This window comes from Hylobates moloch, unplaced genomic scaffold (genome assembly GCF_009828535.3).
Source record: "Hylobates moloch isolate HMO894 unplaced genomic scaffold, HMol_V3 SCAFFOLD_21, whole genome shotgun sequence".
Taxonomy (NCBI): Eukaryota; Metazoa; Chordata; class Mammalia; order Primates; family Hylobatidae; genus Hylobates; species Hylobates moloch.
The window spans coordinates 33,379,126-33,401,235 of record NW_026652296.1 but is presented as its reverse complement, the minus strand read 5'-3'; the positions used below and the strand labels follow the sequence as shown (position 1 = coordinate 33,401,235).

The 22,110-nt window shown below is 44.9% G+C and overlaps 1 protein-coding gene across 3 annotated transcripts in view; it reads right to left on the bottom strand.

Moving 5' to 3' along the window:
- The window catches only part of PANK2 (pantothenate kinase 2), a 34,093-nt gene extending 14,382 nt beyond the window's left edge, over positions 1 to 19,711 (bottom strand). Inside the window, exons 1-3 of one of the 3 annotated variants that reach the window (XM_032143134.2) lie at positions 19,084 to 19,444; positions 8,063 to 8,125; positions 1,416 to 1,768 (exon numbers count right to left, since the gene is read on the bottom strand). In XM_032143134.2, the coding sequence (XP_031999025.2) occupies positions 1,416 to 1,768; positions 8,063 to 8,125; positions 19,084 to 19,342 (675 nt within the window). In that variant the 5' untranslated portion in view covers positions 19,343 to 19,444. Of the gene's footprint in view, positions 1 to 1,415; positions 1,769 to 7,363; positions 7,683 to 8,062; positions 8,126 to 19,083 lie in introns of those variants that run through there. The other 2 variants (XM_032143135.2, XM_058433092.1) reach the window with 2 other exon arrangements.
- Between the last annotated feature and the right edge of the window lie 2,399 nt (positions 19,712 to 22,110).

The following is a 22,110-nucleotide window of genomic DNA, read 5'->3' as shown; positions in this document are numbered from 1 at the left end:
CAGTGAGCTGAGATCGCACCACTGCACTCCAACCTGGGTGACAGGGCGAGGCTCCGTCTCAAAATAACAACAACAACAAAAAAAAAAAAAATGAAGAGGATCTGTATGTTCTGAAGTGGGAAGAACTCCAAGGCATGTTAGTCAAAAAGTTGAGGCCAGGCACGGTGGCTCACACCTGTAATTCCAGCACTTTGGGAGGCCGAGGCAGGCAGATCACTTGAGGTCAGGTGTTCCAGACCAGCCCGGACAACATGCTGAAACCCATCTCTACTAAAAGACATGCAGAATAACAGGCAGAATCTGGGCTGGGCAAGGTGACTCATCCCTATAATCCCAGCACTTTGGGAGGCTGAAGCAGGCAGATCACCTGAAATCAGGAGTTCGAGACCAGCCTGACCAACATGGAGAAACCCTGTCTCTACTAAAAACACAAAATTAGCCGGGCGTGGTGGCACATGCCTGTAATCCCAGCTACTAGGGAGGCTGAGGCAGGAGAATCACTTGAACCCGAGAGGTGGAGGTTGTGTTGAGCCAAGATCGTACCATTGCACTCCAGCCTGGGAACAAGAACAAAACTCCATCTCAAAAAAACAAAACAAAGCAAAAAGGCAGAATCTCTTTCGGACTAATATTCTCTCATTTAGCAATAGAAAAACAGTCACTGAAGACATTTTCAATCTGTATTGCACCCTGAAGGTCAGGATCTTGGCCAATTCATTTGTCAGTTCTCCGGCCTACCCCCACCACCCACTCTGAAAGGACCTAGCCTCAAGGCCTTGCTCACAATGTTCTCCAGTGTTCACTGAACAAAAGCAAGATAGAGCGCCTGGCAGCATTCCCCAGGGGCCAGACATGGTGGCGAGACTCCAGTTAAGTATGCAGCACAGAACACATCAGAAAGCATTCTGGGAGAGAAGGGCTCTGCAGTCACCCATCTCAGACCAGCCCTGAGCCTGAAAACACCACTTTTGACCAGAGTTCCTTATTTTTTCAGTTAGTGAACATGCCAGCAAACAACTGAGGGAGACGAGAAATTATGTGGTAGACAAGATTGAAAACAATTTTATGACATGAAATGATTTTTATTATATTTCAATCTCATTGTTCACGATCTAATGATGTTCCTTTTAGGTAGTTTCTTCCTCAACGTATAGCAGATGCCCTAATTTTTCATACTAAAGGAACAATAAAATGCTTCCCTTTTAGTGGCTCTGATTGTTATCCATACATCTGAACTATACTACAACCACCTCTAGATGGCTAACTCCTGACTATCACTAGCGTACCTTTAATCTTCATTTGACTCAAGAAAATTCAAGTTCCATTAGAGATGGAAATTATTTCACCACTTGCTACTGGCATTATTTTTAACAATCAAATTACCATAAATTGTATATAAGCTAAAAAATGCATACTGTGAGAAAATCCTGCTCAAATTTGTACGCTCCACCTCCAGTGGCACAAAAGACAGTGTGGAGACTTGAGAAGTTTTTATCTCTGCCCATTTGAATAAAAGCAGGCATGTCATGAGTGGGAAAGCGTATAAAGTGCAGATTGCCTTTGCGTCCACACAGAGTCAGGTCCTTCAGCTCGAGGTGCACGTCCCGAATGCCTGTAGACCCATAAGCCACATTGGAGGTCAGGTACTTCCGAATGCTTTTAAGACTTTCCACTTCTTCCTCTTCTTCTTCAGCAGTGATGTCTTTGGGTTCAAAATAAACCAGCTTGACCAGAGTTCCACCGATATCCAGTCCAAACCATGGAAAAACTAAATGGGGAAGAAAAATAAGTCAGATCAGCTTTTTTCTGAAAATTAAATTTACACTTACCACAGTAGCAACTTATTTCAAACCCTAGGGTTTCCAAAGAACATAATTCTAAGCAAAAAGGTTTTGGGGCAAAGAAATGTGATTCTGTCTTGATTTAGATGCATAACTTAAAAAAAAAATCCTATGGCAAAGATGAAAAAGAAAAATATCAAAGTATTGAGCCAACCCAACCATCCTGTCAGACAAGCCCAAACTGCACTATGAAGTATTTTAAAAATAACAAGATGACTACTCATAAGCCTCAACTGTGAAAAACAAAGATTCGGAATGAAAATCTATCTTTCCTACCGGCTTAAAAAAAAAAAAAACGTTGAGACTTCAGAGTTCTGGTTTAGCAGCAAACTAGCAACAGGAAATTCCCAAACCTATGTAACATATAACCTCCAATGGTCAATTTATCTTTCAAAATCTGATATTCTAAAAATAAAAGGTTTCAATAGACGTTAACACCGGTTCCCAAAATGTCCTTTAGGCCAAGCACAGTGGCTCACACCTGTAATTTCAACACTTTGGGAGGCCAAGGTGGGTGGATCACCTGAGGTCAGAAGTTTGAGACCAGCCTGACCAATATGGTAAAACCCCAGCTCTACTAAAAATACAAAAATTAGCCAGGCCTGGTGACGTGCACCTGTAGTACCAGCTACTCAGGAATCTGAAACAGAACTGCTTCAATCTGGGAGGTGGAGACTGCAGTGAGCTGAGATCACATCACTGCACTCCAGCCTGGGCGACAAGAGTGAGGCTCTGTCTCAAAAAAAAAAAAAAAAAAAAAGGAGGAGGAGGCAGGGCCGGGCGCGGTGGCTCACACCTGTAATTTCAACACTTTGGGAGGCCGAGGCGGGCGGATCATCTGAGGTCAGGAATTCGAGACCAGCCTGGCCAACATGGTAAAACCTTGTCTCTACTAAAAATACAAAAATTAGCCAGGCATGCTGGTGGGCGCCTGTAATCCCAGCACTCCGGAGGATGAGGAAGGATAATCGCTTGAACTCGGGAGGTGGAGGCTTTAGTGAGCCGAGATCATACCACTACACTCCAGCCTGGGCGACAGAGCAACACTCCATCTCAAAAAAATAAATAAATAAAAATTAAAAAAGGCCAGGTGTGGAGGCTCACGCCTGTAATCCCAACACTTGGGGAGGCTAAGGCAGGTGAATCACAAGGTCAAGAGACCAAGATCATCCTGGCCAACATAGTGAAACCATCTCTACTAAACATACAGAAATTAGCTGGCTGTGGTGGCGTGCACTTGTAGTCCCAGCTACTCCGGAAGCTGAGGCAGAAGAATCTCTTGAACTCACGAGGCGGAGGTTGCAGTGAGCCGAGATCGCGCCACTGCACTCTAGCCTGGAGACAGAGCGAGACTCCGTCTCAAAGAAAAAAAAGGCCTGAAGAGACTAGATCAAAATGGACTGCACAGACATATGGAAGGTCCCAATTCAATGAGGGCTCAAAGTAATGATTTTTCAAATTTACAATGGTGCAGTAAGCATTCAGTAGAAACTCTACTTCAAGTATTTATTTTTTTTTATTTTTAGTACAGTATTCAATAAATTACAAGAAATATTCGACATTTTATTGTAAAATAATTATCTTTTATATTATTCATTATTAAATCATCTAGCTTTATGCTAGAAGATTTTGCCCAACTGTAGGCTAATATAAGTGTTCTAAGCACATTTAAGGTAGGTTTGGCTAAGCTATGATGTTCAATAGGCTGGGTATATTAAATGCATTTTGACTTACAATATTTTCTTTTTCTCTTTTTTGAGGTAAGGTCTCACTGTCACCCAGGCTAGAATGCAACGCCACAATCTCAACTCACTGCAACCTCTGCCTCCTGGGCTCAAGTAATCCCCCTACCTCAGCCTCCTGAGCAGCTGGGACTACAGGTGCATGCCACCACACCCAGCTAATTTTTGTATTTTTTGTAGAAACAGGGTTTCCCCATGTTGCCAGGCTGGTCTTGAACTCCTGGGCTCAGGCAATCCACCCACATCAGCCTCCCAAAAGTGCTGAGATTACAAGTGTGAACCACTGAGCCCCGCCTGATTTACAGTATTTTGAACTTCTGATGGGTTTACGGAATGTAGCATAAATATCATAAGTCAAAGAGCATCTGTACATGCTTCCCCTCCCAATCTAAATCCTAGAAATTACTAAAGATGTGAGTTTAGGCCAGGCGCGGTGGCTCATACCTGTAATCCCAGCACTTTGGGAGGATGAGGAGGGCAGATCACCTGAGGTCAGGAGTTCAAGACCAGCCTGGCCAACATGGTGAAACCCCCATCTCTACTAAAAATACAAAATTAGCCAGGCGTGGTGGCGGGCACCTGTAATCATAGCTACTCAGGAGGCTGAGGCAGGAGAATTGCTTGAACCCAGGAGGTGGAGGCTTCAGTGAGCCAAGATTGTACTACTGCACTACAGCCTGGGTGACAGAGCAAAACTCCGCCTCAAAAAAAAAATGAAAAAGGTGTGGGTTTATTGATATATTATTTTCTAAAATAATTCTGGGAAACAAGAAGAGATAGCAGCAGCAGAACTAGGTTTACCGAGGCAATAACCATACATAAGCCTCAAAAGAGGAATGCTATTAAAACTGGGAGGGATCGGCTATGAAGGTGAGAGAGAGAATGTAGGGGTATTCTATCCAAGCTGTAGGTTTAGGGTGGCTACCATGGGGAAACAAAAGCAGGTCTGGTGCAGTCACAAGTGATGGTGGGGAAATGTGTTTGGCACAAGTGGACAGGCCACTCCCTCTACCAATAACCATGTTCTATCCCCAAAACTGACAGAAGCAAAGTCTTCACTGGAAACAGGCACTGGAGCCCCAGAATCAGGATGGCACTCAGGTAGGTGGCTATTACCCAGAAGAAATAAGGAGACATTTTACCCCATATTTTGCCACATATCTCATACCTCCCCTAAAATCAATCCTGACCAACTGGTAAACAGACACTGAATCCACTGGCAGAAGAACAGGAATTCTCAAACCAGAGATTATCACTTTTAGAAGCTAGAAAAACTACAAGGGAAATAAACACTACAAAAATGAGAAACTAAATATCTGAAGAAAGAATTGCAGGAATAAACAGAATCAAAAATATTCTCAGAGGTAAAATCATATCTTATCCATAAAAAAAGCTACCATAGAGAAAAATCAAAAATTGGAAAACGATTGCCAAATGTGTGTGGTTGCAAAAATTAACGCGATAAAATTATATACAACTAAATACACAACGTACAAAAGAATCTATGCAAAACTGTTTCTATTTATTTTTCACCTTTTATTTTTATTTTTAGAGACAGCGTGTCACTCTGTTGCCCAGGCTGCAGTGCAATGGCTCAATCACAACTGACTGTAACCTTGAACTCCTGGGCTCAAGCAATCCTCCTGCCTCAGCATCCCAAGTAACTACAACTACAGGAACATAACCATGCCAGCTAATTTTTTAATTTTTTGTAGAGACAAGGTCTCACTGTGTTGTCCAGGCTGGTCTCCAACTCCTGGCCTCAAGCAATCCTCCCACTTTGGCTTCCAAAGTGCTGGGAATACAGGCCTGAGTCATCATGCCCAGCCAAAATTGGCAAAATTTAAATACAGTTTGTCCATGTTAATTTCCTAATTGTGGGAAAGAATGCTCTCAAAACCAAAAAAAAGGACAAACTACTACATACTTAATATTCATGAATCTCAAAAACAGGGTAAAAGAAACCTTGCACAAAAGGCTACATACTGTATTATTCCATTTATATGAAACTTTTGAAAATGCAAACTGGCCAGGCACAATGGCTCAAGCCTGTAATCCTAGCACTTTGGGAGGCCGAGGCGGGCAGATCACCTGAGGTCAGGAGTTCGAGACCAGCCTGGCCAATATGGTGAAATCATATTGTACTAAAATATGTACCTATGTACTAAACATATGTACTAAAAATACAAAAATTAGGCCGGGCGCAGGGGCTCACGCCTGTAATCCCAACACTTTTGGGAGGCTGAGGCGGCCGGATCACAAGGTCAGGAGTTCGAGATCAGCCTGATGAACATGGTGAAACCCCGTCTCTACTAAAAATAAAAAAAATTAGCCAGGCGTGGTGGCACATGCCTCTAATCCCAGCTACTCAGGAAGCTGAGGCAGGAGAATCGCTTGAACCCGGGAGATGGAGGCTGCAGTGAGCCGAGATCACACCACTGCGCTCCAGCCTGGACAACAGAGCAAGACTCCATCTCAAAAAAAAAAAAAAATTAGCTGGGCGTGATGGAACACGCCTGTGATCCCAGCTACTTAGAAGGCTGAGGCAGGAGAATCACTTGAACCAGGAGGCAGAGGTTACAGTGAGCCGAGATCATGCCATTGCACTACAGCCTGGGCAACAAGAGCAAAACTCGGTCTCAAAAAAAAAAAAAAAAAAGGAAAATTAAAAAAAAAAAGCCGGGCGTGGTGGCTCATGCCTGTAATCCTAGCACTTTGGGAGGCCAAGGCGGGTGGATCACCTGAGGTCAGGAGTTCAAGACCAGACTGGCCAACATGGCAAAACCTCGTTTCTACTAAAAATACAAAAATTAGCCCAGTGTGGCAGTGCACGCCTGTAATCTCAGCTACTCGGGAGGCTGAGGCAGGAGAATCACTTGAGCCCAGGAGGAGGAGGTTTCAATGAGCCGAGACTGCACCACTGTACTCCAGCCTGGGCAACAGAGGGAGACTTCGTCTCAAAAAGGCAAAAAAAAAAAAAGGCAAGCTAATCATTTTTCCATGTGAAAGCAAGCAAATCATGGGCTTGAGAGCTGGGGCTGGACTGCACAGGGGGAGGGAAAAACTCTGGTAACCCAACTCTTGTTTGGGGGTAAAAGGGTTGTGTGTGTGTGTGGCTATACACATCTGTCAAAACTCATGGAATTGTCTATTTTAAATGGATGCAGTTTGTTGTATGTAAATTACAACATTAAAGACACTGTCATAAAAGAGAAAAAATGATTGCTAAAATAAAACTTGACAGATATATTTAACAGCAAAATGGGCACAGAAAAAACAAATGGAAAACAAAATTAACAGATTATCCCCAAATGCTTTTCAAATGCTCAACATAGTCAATATAGAGAAAATGGAATCTGGCTGGGTACGGTGACTCACACCTGTAATCCTAACATTTTGGGAGGCCGAGATGGGAGGATCACTTGAAGCCAGGAGTCCAAGATCAGCCAAGACAACACAGCCAGACCCCATCTCTACTTTAAAAAAAAAAAAAAAAACTAGGCCAGGTGCGGTGGCTCATGCCTGTAATCCTAGCACTTTAGGAGGCCAAGGTCGGGGGCATCACTTGAGGTCAGGAGTTCAAGACCAGCCAGGCCAACATGATGAAACCCCATCTCTACTAAAAATACAAAAATTGGCCAGAAATCGCTTGAACCCGGGAGGTGGAAGTTGCACTGAGCCGAGATTGCCCTACTGTACTACAGTCTGGGCCACAGAGTGAGATTTCATCTCAAAAATAAAAAATGAATAAAAAATAATAAAAATTAGCCAGGTGCACACCTGTAGTCACAGCTACTTGAGAGGTTGAAGTGAGAGGATAGCTTGAGCCCAGGAGGTCAAGGTTGTAGCAAGTTATGACCATGCCACTGCACTCCAGCCTGGGTAACAGAGTGAGACTCTGTCTCTAATTAAAAAAAAAAAAAAAAAAAAAGAGAGAGAGGGAGAGAATATAGAACCAGAAAGACCAACATCTTATGTGAGTTCCAGAAATTTCCTTGGGGAGGGGGAAGATACCAATCATCAGGTTACTGTAAGTGTTGAACATGTTTATCAGTCAGGAGAGAAGGGGAAGACAACTTAGACACATCCTATTGAAATTTCAAGATATCATAAGGAAAAAACTGAATTCCTATAAAGATACATAAATCACATAAAAAGTCAGTATCAGACTTTTCATCAGCAGCACAGATGCCAGAAGACAACAGAGCACTGGCTTCAAAGTTATAAGGAAAATGATTTTGAAAATTGTATCCAGCCAACCAAATAAGCTTTCAAGTGGGAGTACAAAAACAATTTTCACATATGTAAGGGATCAACTTTACTATTCAAAGACCTTCTAACATAATTGGTAGACAAATGTCATCATAATTTTAAAACATCCAAGAGCTTTAAGAAACCTTTTTTTATCCAAGAGCTTTAAGAAATAAACAAAAGTACTGACTTTTACAAAAATAAGCAATCTGAAACTAAAATACTTACATGATTTCGACATAGGAAGTCGAAGAGGGAAGAGAAGGGAGAAGGAAATGAAAAGCAGCAGTTCTGTCTTGTTGGAAAAGGGAAGAAAAGATAGATTCTGATTAATTCTACACAAGAATAGAGAAGTAATAGTTTAAATGTGTCAAAATTTAGAGGTAACTCCAGAGGAGAAAAAAAAAATGACTTTCACATTAGAAAAAAAATAAAGCAATCACTTCAAAAAAACTGACAAGAAATGGGGAAAAGTACAATAAATACAAAACAGCCAGGTGTGGTGGCTCATGCCTGTAATTCCAACACTTTGAGAGAAAAGGTGGGTGGATCACTTGAGGCTAGGAGTTGGGAGACCAGCCTGGACAACATAGCAAGACCACATCTCTAAAAAAAAATTTAGGTATGATCACATGCACCTGTAGTCCTCACTCCAGGGACTGAGGCAGGAGGATCGCTTGAGCCCAGGAGTTTGAGGCTAGTGAGCTGTGACACAGCCACTGTACTCCAGCCTGGCAGCAGAGCAAGATCTTGTCTCTTAAATAAATAAATAAATAATAAAGCCTGTAATCCCAGCACTCTGGGAGGCCAAGGCAGGTGGATCACTTGAGGTCAGGAGTTTGAGACCAGCCTGGCCAACATCATGAAACCCCATCTCTACTAAAAATACAAAAATTAGCCAGGTGTGGTGGTGCACACCTGTAACCCCAGCTACTCAGTAGGCTGAGGCAGGAGAATCACTTGAACCCAGGAGGCAGAGGTTGCAGTGAGCCAAGATCACGCCACTCCATTCCAGCCTAGGCGACAGAGCAAGACTTCATCTCAAAAAAAATTAAAAATAATTTAATACATAAATAAATAATGATGGGAATGAATGCACTTATCACTAATCACAAATAAGTCAAATTTCTCCTCTAGACTGAAGAGGAAATTCTGTGAGCTTAACCAGGAATTAGGAGAAAAAAGGAGAAATTCAAGTATATGTTGATGTAAAAAGACACCTGAAACAAGATTATACAAGTAATCTGAAGGAAAAATGGTAAATCGCCCACAATGGAGTCACATCATGAGGAGGAGTTGAATGCTTTGAAAGATGAAAATGGCATTTAGTCAAAAGTATTACACATTATAAAAATCTTAAGCACTCTTAAGCACCTCACTAGAGATGAATACTAGATAGAGCAGCTGATTTACATTTAAGAGCCATAGTACAGTAAAGGTCATACCTTGTTTCAAGACCAGTATTTCATTTGGCAAAGAGCTATGCTCACATTATAAGAGGTGCTCCTCCAGTCACTGCCCCTTCCTTTCCCTACAGGGGAAAGGAGATTCACCATTCTCATCCCTATATTCACTCATAATCGTATAGTTACTGACGGAAACACTGGGTAGAATCACTGGCACCATTCACTTAACTCACTTGCTGAATTTATACACCTGAATTTAAATGACTAAAATAAATGCCTGGAGAATGCTACTCCACTGTATCAAGCAAATGTTAACAGCGAGCAGATACAATACTAGCAGACCAAACAACACAAACAAAAAAGCATTAAGAAGGGACAAAAAAAAACTCTCTCATGTGCATAAAAAGTACAACTGATGGGCCAGGCACACTGGCTCACGCCTGTAATCCCAGCACGTTGGGAGGCCGAGGCAGGCGGATCACGAGGTCAGGAGTTCGAGACCGGCCTGGCCAAGATGGTGAAACCCCATCTCTACTAAAAATATAAAAAATTAGCCAGGTGCAGTGGTGGGCACCTGTAATCTCAGCTACTCAGGAGGCTAAGGCAGGAGAATCACTTGAACCTGGGAGGCAGAGGGTGCAGTGAGCCGAGGTCGCACCACTGCACTCCAGCCTAGGCAACAGCAAGTCTGTTTCCTAAAACAAACAAACAAAAAAAAACACTCAAGACCAGCAAGACTGTTTCCCAAAACAAACAAAACCACGCAAACAAACATTCCTTTAAAAACCCATAAGGCATTCACAAAAATTAACTGCACTAGCTTAAAGAACTTCAAATTCCAAAGAACAAGTCACATTCACTTACTGCAAAACTTCAAAATTAGAAATTAATCCAACAGACAAAGAAATAAATATATCTACTTTGAAATTTTTAAACTATTAACTCTGGGATTAAAAAGGAAATCAAAACAAAATTTATTTTTAAATGAATGACAATGAGAATACAATATATAGAAACCAATAAGATATACCCAAAGTAGTACTAAAACAGAAACATCTAGCCTTACATATTTATTAAATATACTCAACAAGAAAGCCTAAGGGCAAGGTAGCTCACGCCTATAATCCCAGCATTTTGGGAGGCCGAGGCGAGTGGATGACCTGAGGTCAGGAGTTCAAGACCAGTCTGGCCAACAGGGCAAAACCCCATCTCTACTAAAAATACAAAAATTAGTCAGGTGTGGTGGTGGGCACCTGTAATCCCAGATACTCGGGAGGCTGAGGCAGGAGAATTGCTTGAACCCGGGAGGCGGAGACTGCAGTTAGCCAAGATCATGCCACTGCACTCCAGCCTGGGTGACAGAAAGACTCCATCTCAAAATAAATAAATAATAAAATAAAAAATGGAATCTAGTTGTACAGTAAGATTAATAGGCCATGGCCAAAAGGGATTCTTCTCAGTAACACAGCGATTGCTTTTACATTAGAAATTCCAATTAGAAAGATGAAGGAAAAAAAGTCATGATTATCTCAACAGATTCCAAAAAATAAAATCCAATATAACCAATTAAAACCAAGAGGATTTTTTTTTTTTGAGATGGAGTCTCGTTCTGTTGCCCAGATGGAGTGCAGTGACAGAACTCAGCTCACTGCAACCTCCGCCTCCCAGTTGTTCAAGCGATTCTCCTGCCTCAGCCTCCTGAGTAGCTGGGATTACAGGCTCGTACCACCAAGCCCAGCTAGTTTTTATATTTTTAGTAGAGACAGTTTCACTATGTTGGCCAAGCTGGTCTTGAACTCGTAATCTCAACTAATCCGCCCACCTCGGCCTCCCAAAGTGCTGGGATTATAGGCGTGAGCCACTGCACCCAAGTTTTGTTTTCGTTTTTGTTTTTTTGAGAGACACAGTCTCACTCTGTCATCCAGGCTAGAGTACAGTGGTACAATCACCGGGCTCAGGCTCACTGCAGCCTCAACCTCCCTGGCTCAAGTGATCCTCCCACCTCAGCCTCCCAAGTAGCTAGACTACAGGTGCAGGCCACCACAACCAGCTAATTTTTTGTAGAGATGAGGTTTCACCATGTTGCCCGGGCTGGTCTCAAACTCCTGAGCTCAAGTGATCCACCTGCCTCAGCCTCCCAAAGTACTGAGATTACAGACGTGAGCTAACGCACCCAGCCTAGAGCTTTTATTATATCATTCCATTCTTCATCTCACTGATAAGAGAAGGCCCCCGCCTTCTAGTGAGTGAGTCCTGGCCATTAATTTTCAGATATTTCAGTCTATTCACAGCCCTTAACATATTTCCTGATATTAAGATCTCCAAGGTACTCAGTCTAGACAATTTATACTTAGGCCACATTTCAAAACATATGCAAAGCACAAGGTCCCATAATAGGTCTCAACGACTGAAATGCTTTAAGAGTGTGGAAAAACAAATATTTTCCTCTGCTCTCACACAACAACGATGAACACAGAAGACTTCTGTGAGCCCATACACAAAGCAAGCAACCAATTCTGCAGCACACACCAGCTGGGTGCCCTCCAATGCAATTCCAACACTATCTACCTGGAGATAGCATCATATGCCACAGGTTGAGGGCTAAGTCCCTCAAGACTGCTCCTCCACCACACCTCTGCCAGACACCAGTTGCCAATCTGGGCCTCCAGAACTTCTGATCAACTGGCTTCAAGCTGGAGTTCGTGTGACCCCTCTTTGGTTTGGATTAATTTGCTAGACTGGCTCACAGAACCCAAGAAACACATTTACTGGTTTATTATAAAGATATTTCAAAAGATTCAGAGGAAGAGACGCATAGCACACAGTATAGGGGAGGGACACGGAACTTCTGTGCTCTCGGGCACTGCACCCTCCTGGAACCTCTTGTTTGGCCATCCAGAAGCTCTCCAAACCCTGTCCTCCTGGGTTTTTAATGGAGGCTTCGTTAGTAGGTATAATTGATTAAATCACTGGCCACTGGTGATCAACTTAACCTTCAAGCCCCCGCCCCTCCCCAGAGGCTGGGGATGAGTGAAAGTCCCAACCCTCTAATCCTGTCTCGTTCTTTCCATGACCAAGTCCCAGAGGCTTCCAGCCATCAGTTAACTCCTTAGCACACGAAAGGACATCACTGTGGAGTTTCTAAGGATTTTAGGAGTTGTATGCCAGGAAATGGGCAAAAGACCAACTATATATTTCACAACATCACACTTTCCAATGGGAAATACATAGTTCAGTAAGCTGGGCACGGTGGCTCAGGCTTGTAATCCCAGCACTTCGGGAGGCCGAGGCAGGCAGATCACAAGGTCAGGAGATGGAGACTATCCTGGCTAACATGGTGAAACCCCATCTCTACTAAAAATACAAAAAAAAAAAAAAAAAAAATTAGCCAGGCGTGGTGGCGGGCGCCTGTAGTCCCAGCTACTCAGGAGGCTGAGGCAGAATGGGCGTGAACCTGGGAGAAGGAGCTTGCAGTGAGCCAAGATTGCACCACTGCACTCCAGCCTGGGCAACAGAGCAAGACTCCATCTCAAAAAAAAAAAAAAAAGAAAAGAAATACACAGTTTACTTTTAAAAGTGTGCTCAATTTTCCAATACTATCAACTACACTTTTACCAGACCACAGATGGTTAATAACATCGCAAATCCATGTCTAGGCTGTTCTAGGAAGCAATATCTTGGCCTAACATTAAAAGATGTACTTTAATAATTATTCTTATTCCCAAAACAGTTTTAAACTCAGGGACTGGATACTTATAAAAGACCACATATCGTAAAATCAGCAGATTCAACAACAAATTCTACATTCAGGAAATATAAACACATAAAATGTAACAGACTACTAAAAAACTGAGATGGGTTTCATTTTTAGAAAGCAAACTTTAAGCCACAATTTAGAAAAGGAAGTTTTCATATCCCAGTCAATCTTACCTGAACAGTGCCTGAAGATAAAGATACCCCAAATTATGAACCTGAGAAAAGCTCACAAGGCTACAAACTTCAAGTCCAAAAAACATCACTGCTCTTTTAAATAATCAAAATAGCCATTCTTTTCATTGCCTGATGCTCTACAATAGCCTAGTCTATCTTCCTCCTCCTATTTTTTGAAATGTTTTGAGAGGAAAAAAAAAAAAAAAAAAACGGAGACAGGGTCTCCCTCTGTCGCCCAGGCTCGAGTGCAGTGGCATGATCATAGCTCAGTGCAACCTCAATCTTCCGGGCTCAACCAATCCTCCTGTCTCAGCCTCCCAAGTAGCTGGGACTACGATCATGTGCCACGACATTCTGCTAATTTGTTTTTTATTATTTATTTATTTATTTATTTGAGATGGAGTCTCATCCTGTCTCCCAGGCTGGAGTGCAGAGGTGCAATCTCAGCTCACTGCAACTTCCACCTCCTGGATTCAAGTGATTCTCCTGCCTCAGCCTCCCGAGTAGCCGGGATTACAGGTGTGAGCCACCACGCATGCCCTTTTTATTTTTGGAGAGACAAGGTCTGGCTATGTTGCCCAAGCTGGTCTTGAACTCGTGGTCTCAAGTGATCTTCCCACCTCAGCCTCCTACAGTGCTAGGATTACAGGAATGAGCCTGCATACACAGCCAGCAAAATATTTTTAACAACACATATCTCTTCCTGCTATGGTCTCCCCAGATAGGGAGCAGGAACACCAACACTAAACAACCATATTATCCAACTGCATGATTCTTACATATGGCCCCTAAAGTAATATACTGTACCATTTTACACAGCTGCATAAGTGGAAGATTTTTAGTCCCTGCTTATTGCTTAGTATTTATTATGTATCTAAGAAGACAGGCCATATTTACTTTGGTTCCATTTAAAGTTGATAAATTGGCCAGGCACGGTGGCACACACCTGTAGTCCCAGCTACTCAGGAGGCTCAGGCAGGAGAATCACTTGAACCTGGGAGACAGAAGTTGCAGTGAGCCGAAATCCTGCCACTGCACTCCGGCCTGGGCGACAGAGTAAGACTTTGTCTCAATAAATAAATAAACAAAAAGTTGATAAATCAATAGGTTAAAAAACACCTTCAGGCCGGGTGCGGTGGCTCACACCTGTAATCCCAGCACTTTGGGAGGCTGAGGTGGGCAGATCACCGGAGGTCCGGAGCTCGAGACCAGCCTGATCAACATGGAGAAACCTCGTCTCTACTAAAAATACAAAATTAGCCAGGCGTGGTAGCGCATGCCTGTAATCCCAGCTATTCGGGAGGCTGAGGCAGGAGAATCACTTGAACCTGGGAGGTGGAGGTTGTGGTGAGCCGAGATCACGCCATTGCACTCCAGCCTGGGCAACAAGAGTGAAACTCTGTCTCAAAAAAAAAAAAAAAAGAAAAACAACATCTTCTCAGCCAGGCACCGTGGCTCACACCTGTAATCCCAGCACTTTGGGAGGCCGAGGCATATGGATCACCTGAGGTCAGGAGTTCAAGACCAGCCTGACCAACATGGTGAAATCCCATCTCTACTAAATACAAAAAATTAGTCAGGCATGGTGGCACATGCCTGTAATCCCAGCTACTTGGGAGGCTGAGGCAGGAGAATTGCTTGAACCCAGGAAGCGGAGGTTGCAGTGAGCCAAGATTGTGCCACTGCATTCCAGCCTGGGCAACAAGAGTGAAACTCCGTCTTAAAAAAAAAAAAAAAAACCTCCCATCTTGCCTCTCCAAATGGGCCACAAAGCTATAGCAATCTAACATTTTTCCTCAGCTCCCAGGGGTCAATCCGTCCTAATTCCCTGAAGCTGAAATGCTGAGCCTAATAAAGTCAGCCTAACAGGGCCCCAGCTCCAGTTCCATACTGCCAACAGCAACGCTCCTCCGAAAGCCAAGAAAAAATGATCCATTTTCTAGGCTGGTGTTGTCAAGCTACACACAAAAGCTTTATTATGAAGGTTAGATTTGTAGAAGTCCAAAATCAACAAACCCCAAAGGTCTCCCTGACATGCTACAACATGCCTTGCGAGTCATCTTCAAAGGATGAGTTTGTCCTCCACACTACTGTGGAGCACTCTGATCACAGGGCTTCCACACCTTCTGCACACCCGCTGCACATATGCTGAACACCTGGAGCCCTTGATAAAAATGTATGTTCTCTTGTTACATGAGTGTCTACATGTGCCAAAATTGTACATTTTACTGTATTTAATTATGCCTCAATAAAATTTAAAATATAATTTTAGACCCCTTTGCAGACCTATAGCATGCAATGGTAGGTTGGGGGAAAGTTTTAAAAACTTGAGAACCACAGCTCTGGATTACATCACACATACCTTCCCCCACCCCAAAATGTGGACCAAGAACACTGGATCTGAAGTCAAGACACCAGGAATCAAAACCCAACTCCATCACTAACTCACCATGGCCTTGGACAAAAGGACAATTTCACTGAGCCTGTTTTCTCATCTGGAAATTGGGGATAAAAAACACCTACCTCACAGGATAGCTATGAGACTTAACTAAGATGTTTATAAAATACTCAGCATAGTGTCCAAGACAAATAAGCACTCAGAAAATGGTAGCTACATTACCATCATTAGCGTCTTGGTTTCCATCATTTTAAAATCAATCTTTATTTGGTATTTCTTTCAGCCCTGCGAAACATACCTGCCTCCTCACCTGATGCAAAACTTTTGAAGAACTTAAATATACACATGCCTAGCCTCATCGCTAGGGATTCTGATGCAGTAAGTCTGGGACAAGGGCAGGTTTGGGAACTACACTGCCCTAGGAAATGCGTGACAGAACACGACTATAACCAGGACCACAAGAATGCCTAAGATAACCTGAATAGCTCCTTCGAGTTTCAAATGACAACTAGTATCTATCTACACCTTTAGACAAGTAGTGCAGTATCAGAGTAAGGCTTTTTTTTTTTTTTTTTGAGAGAGTCGCTCTGTCGCCCAGGCTGCAGTGCAGTGGCGCGATCTTAGCTCACTGCAACCTCTGCCTCCCGGGTTCAAGCAATTCTCTGCTTCAGCCTCCCGAGTATCTGGGACTACAGGCACGTGCCACCACACCCGGCTAATTTTTTTGTATTTTTAGTACAGACAGGGTTTCACCAGAAAGATGGCACCATTCCATACCCAACCCTCCCAACAATAAATACAAAAAGATTTAGTCTTAGTTGAATTCTCTCAGAGATAAGACTGAAGTACACTCTTGGAGGGTTCAGCAGTCAACAAGCTGCTTCTCTATTTTTTTTTTTTTTTTTTTTTGAGGAGTCTCACTGTATCATACAGGCTGAAGTGCACTGGCACAATTTCGGCTCACTGCAACCTCCACCTCCCAGGTTCAAATGCTTCTCCTGCCTCAGCCTCCTGAGTAGCTGGGATTACAGGCATGCACCACCACGCCCAGCTAATTTTTGTATTTTTAGTAGAGACGGGGTTTCAACATGCTGGCCAGGCTGGTCTCTGGTCTCTGGTCTCAAACTCCTGACCTCAGATGATCCACCCGCCTTGGCCTCCCAAAGTGCTGGGATTACAGGCGTGAGCCACTGCGCCCAGCCTGCTTCTCCATCTAACAGGGGAACCCCTAGATAGTACAGAAGAAACAAATGGAAGAACAATCAGTATCCTGTTTATTCCTTTAGCAGGTCTCATACTGTAAAGATGGGTTTTCATGATTTATCGGCCAGAGAAGATAATGAAGGGAATCACGACAAACATCAAACACCAAAACAAAATATAAATCCTATAGCATGAATATGTGTCTACTTAGTTCCCTAAAAGAAGTTTCAAAACTACCTTAATATAATTCTCCCCACCCAGTGTAAACCAGTTTTTCTGAGTGTGGTCTTTGAGTCACCTGTATCTGAATATGAGGAGCTTAACTGGGCCCACTGAATCTGCACTTTTACCAGGTCATTCTCATGCTCAATATTTGGAAGTACTTCCAGAGTATCTAAAAATTTTCGCCTCAAGTAAGTCAGTCTTGAACACAAAAGATCAAACTTATGCTTGGTCTTAGAGCAACGAAGAAACAACTAATAGAACGTAAATAATTCAGAAAAACACAGTGGTCCACAGCAAAAGCTATGAAGCTAGCAATTCTGAGTTTACATTTCTATTTCCCAACGCACTAGCCATTTGACTGGGCAAACGTGTCCCAGTTTTCTCATCTGTAAAATGGACTACCACCTACCTCAGAGCCACGAGGCTAATGAGTTACCAAAGCTCTTAGAGGGCTGCCAGGCAAGGCACAATGGCTCCCGTCTATAATCCCAGCACTTTGGGAGGCCGAAGTGGGAAGATCGCTTGAGACCAGGAGGAATTCAAGACCAGCCTGGGCAACATAAGAGATCCCATCTCTATTTAAAAAATAAAAATAGAAAAATTAGCCTGGCATAGTGGCACGGGCCTTTAGTCCCAGCAATGCAGGAGGCTGAAGCAGGAGGATGGCTTGAGCCCAGGAGGTTAAGGCCACAATGAGCCATGACCATGCCACTGCACTTCAGCCTGGGCAACAGAAAAAGACGCTGTCTCAAACTAAAAAACAAAAAACAAACCAAAAAAACCTTTGTGGCTAATGGCTATATTCTTATTTGCTGAATCTTTGGAATTTACACCTATTTCCAATGATGTAATACAAAACCATGAAGGATCTCATATTTTGCATTACTTCAAACTCAGGTGCTTCTCAAATAAAAGAAAACTAGGTGACTGACTCTGAAAATGGCACAGGTTAAGAATCTGTTTTCCAAATCTGTTGCAAGAAGATGGAAAAAGACAAAAGAACTGAAAACTCCCAAACTTTTCACAGCAAAATAGAACTACATTTAATCATCCATATCAGAGAAGATTCAAAAAAGCAGTTGGGTGACTGGGCTAAGGTACAAAACTATTCAATAAAAATCTCACATCTTGCCATTTTCCCTCCCTCTCACAATCTGCATTTAAACAAGTCAATTTCCTGAAATAGGAATCTGGCAACACCCACCAAAAAGTCCAACCATATGTAAAATGGCATCACACTGTAAAGCTCATATTACAGTATCAGGACAATTGATACTTTCAACAGTAGCAATGGCTGCCAGGCAGCGGTCCTGAATTGAAGACTTGCAAAGGGGAGAAAATACACAACACAGAAAAAGAAACCTGATAATAAAATGGGGAAACCGATTCTCTGGGAAGAGCATATGCAACTCCCAAGGCAAATTTCAGAAAGATGTTGTTTCCTCTCAAAACAAAGAGCCTTAATGCCCAGAATGCCACAGTTCTGAATCGTGAGTACCTACAAATAGAAGGAAAACGGAGGGGATATGTGGGTGAGAGATGACCTGGATTCTCACGGGAAGAAGGGCAGCCACCTTAGAGGTGCACGGAATACAGTTTTAGGCCTGGTGCAACTCAAGGGGCAGTTAACCATTTTCCAGTAAGCCCGAAATTGACGAATAAAAGGGACTTAAAGTATTAGAGAGTAGCTCTTTGGAAACCCACGGAAAACAAACATTGCGGATTCAAAGGATTTGGGGGGAGAGGAGGTGGAAATGAGTCAAAAGAAGCCTTCTCGAGGATAAAATCATGTGACCCTCAGGAAAAGAATGCCCAAGGAGCTAAGAAAAGGGAGGACAGGTCCTGGGGAAAAGCCCTCCACTCCAACAAGCGGGAAGTGCATACCAATGGGTGCGGGGGGGCCCCCGAAGATACCGCTTTCGGAGCACACGAGGCCTCCAGCCGGATGTCAGGCCACGCACCAACGAGGGACCACCGTGCGGGGACAGTGTCCGCGCGCGGGAAAAACGGCGGCGGGGCCGGAAGGGGACAGGGTGGGCCGGAAGGGGGGCAGGGCGGGCCGGGAGGGCGCCCCACGGGACACTTACGCGGCCGCTTTTTCCTCAGGCTTTCGACGCGCTGGCGGGAGACCGAGGTGGGGCCGCTGTAGGAGCCCAATCGGTCCCGCCTCGTGCCCTCAGCCGAGGCCCCGACCGCGGGCACCGACGCGCTGCTCGCCCGGCGCCGCAGTGGCTCCCGCCGCCGCCCTTCGGGGCCCCCGGCCGCCTGCTCCCCAGCCGACGGGACGGAGGTGGCGGAGGCCCTGCCGTGGCGCTCCATGGGCGCGCCGAGCCGGCCCGCTCCCATCCGCAGCAGCCACCGCTGCCGCCCGAGCAAGCCCCCCAGCGTCGGACTGCTCCTCGCCTCCTCCGCGGCAGTCCAGCCAGAGCAGAGGCGCGCCCTCGGCCGGCCGCCTCTTCCGTTGCGCCAACGCGCAGGAAGCCAATCCGACGAGGCTGGGGACGGCCCGAAGGCCTCGCGTCCAGTCGGCTCCCTAACTCGAGGAGGATTGACCGTGCCTCCGTCCAATGAGAGGCTCCCGTGACGGGGCGGGGAGAGGGTGGTGGAGGAGGGGATCCGGGTTCCGCGGAGGAAGAGAAGGCGGTGTAGCCCAGAAGAGAGTGATGGCGGCGCCGCCCAATGGACGCGTGGGTGGAAGGGCCCGAGCCTCCTCATCCACCCCCTCCATCCGCCCCGCCTTGTGCATGCCTCTGCCCCCGCCGGGCCGCAGAACTCTCCTGGGGCGACCCCGAGTCCCACCCCGCTGCTCCGTGCCGTCCTCGCAGCTCGAGCCCTCCTCCAGCCCAGCAGTGCTCCCGCAGCGTCTGGCCGCTGGACGAAAGGGCTTGAACCGCGGCTGACCTTAGCCTTTGTTCCTCGGCCTGGTTCCGCAGCTGCCGTCGAGGCCGCCAGCCCCTCCCCCAGCATGTTTGGGCTAAGCCGCCTCCTTTCCGCCTGCGTTGGAGAGAGGTACCAGAAGGAATGAAAGGACTGGGGCTTGTCTCCATGGCAACTGAAAGAAAGCGGTGGGTTATAAATCCTTCGCCACCCTCCTGTGGCGAAGGAGGGGAAGTGGGAGCCGGGAAGTAGAGTTGGGCTTTTGCAGGAGAGTCTGGAGCACCTTTCTGGGTGATGCACTCACGGGGGGCATAGAAGGATTTGGCTGCCGCTTTGGAGCATGGATTTTTTTTTTTTTTAATCATCTTCCTTTCTCTTTTGGAGAGAAAAGTTGGTCACCTCCGGGACTGAGACCCTGACCTTTCCAAGCATCCCCATTACCAAAGGCTGCCCAAGCCCAGAAGGATCCCATCCTGTTCTGTACTGAGGTCACTTCCTTACTCTGTCAAATTTCACTGGACTGTGGGCTAATTAAAAGTGCCTCCCTATTAGCGGGGCGTGGTGGCCCACGCCTATAATCCCAGCTACTTGGGAAGCTGAGGCAGGAAAATCGCTTGAACCTGGGTGGCGGAGGTTGCAGTGACCCAACATTGCGCAACAAGAGCGAAACTCCTCAAAAAAAATAAAAAATAAAAAATAATGCCTCCCTGGGGAGACTGTAATGCCTCTTGGGCAGTGATCCTTATTCCCCTCTCCTATAATGATTGGTTGTAGCAGGCTGAACAAAAAGGTTGAGCTTCACTTGTGCTTGTTGAGTAGAATTCTCATGCCCACTCCACGTTAGCTCCCCTCACCGTAGGACTAGCTCTGGAAATTCTAGCTCCTGCAGGAAGCCAACACAGATAGAGCTACAAGAACCAAAAACAGCCGTAGCTGCTCTTCTAAATCTCAGTGCCTGACATTGCCTCTCTTTCCGCCTCCTCTCTCCACCCCCCAAAAAATGTGGTCCTCCTTGACCTGAGGGAGCTTCCGTCCAAGTCTGTGAGCGCTGATCATCCTGAAGAATCAAAGTATCATCATCCCTTGGCTGGCAAGATGAACTCCAACATCAAAACACTTGAAACAGTAGTATTTTCGCACAATTTGCCCACTGCCTCTACATCTCACTTAGTCCTTGCAGTAACATTTGGATGATGTGGCAACTTATCCAGAAGCACAAAGCCTAAAGAATGACAGAGCCTGGACTCCTGAGAAGTTCAGCTACTGCCCGCCTTATGATAACCAAAAGAAGGCGGCCGGGCGCAGTGGCTCACGCCTGTAATCCCAGCACTTTGGGAGGCCAAGGCATGCGAATCACAAGGTCAGGAGTTCGAGACCAGCCTGGCCAACACTGAAATCTCATCTCTACTAAAAAAACAAACACAAAAATTAGTTGGGCGTGGTGGTGGACGCCTGTAATCCCAGCTACTTGGGAGGCTGAGGCAGGAGATTCTCTTGAATCCGGTAGGCGGAGGTTGCAGTGAGCCGAGATCATGCCACTGCACTCCAGCCTGGGAGACAGTGAGACTCCGTCTCTAAAAAAAAAAAATGAATGAATAAATAAACAACAAGGCACACCACCAGTTTGAGACCACTTCTACAAAAATAAAAAAAAAAAATAGGCCAGGCGCAGTGGCTCATGCCTGTAATCGAAGCACTTTGGGAGGCTGAGGCGGGCGGATCACTGGAGGTCAGGAGTTTCAGACCAGCCTGGCCCAACATGGTGAAACCCTATCTCTACTAAAAATACAAAACTTAGCTGGGTGTGGTGGTGCGTGCCTGTAGTCCCACTTACTCCAGAAGCTGAGGCAGAAGAATTGCTTGAACCTGGGATGCAGAGGTTGCAGTGAGCTGAGATTGCACCACTACACTCCAGCCTGGGCAACAGAGTGAGACTCTGCCTCAAAAAAAAAAAAAAAAAGAAAAGAAAATGAAGATGACCAAATAGGCTTCTTAATGGCTAATGATATTCTGTTTCTTTGATCTGGGTGGGGGGTTACATGGGTGTGTTCCCTTTGTATGTTACCAAGACCTTTTGTGCACTTTTTTGGGTATTACACTGAAAGAAAACATTTATTTTTTTAAAAAATTGAAAAATTGCCTTGGAGCAGAGTAAGGTAAGCCTACAATTAAGCTTAGATTTTTTTTTTTTTTTTTTTTTCCGAAAACAATGAGGCCGGGCGTGGTAGCTCACGCCT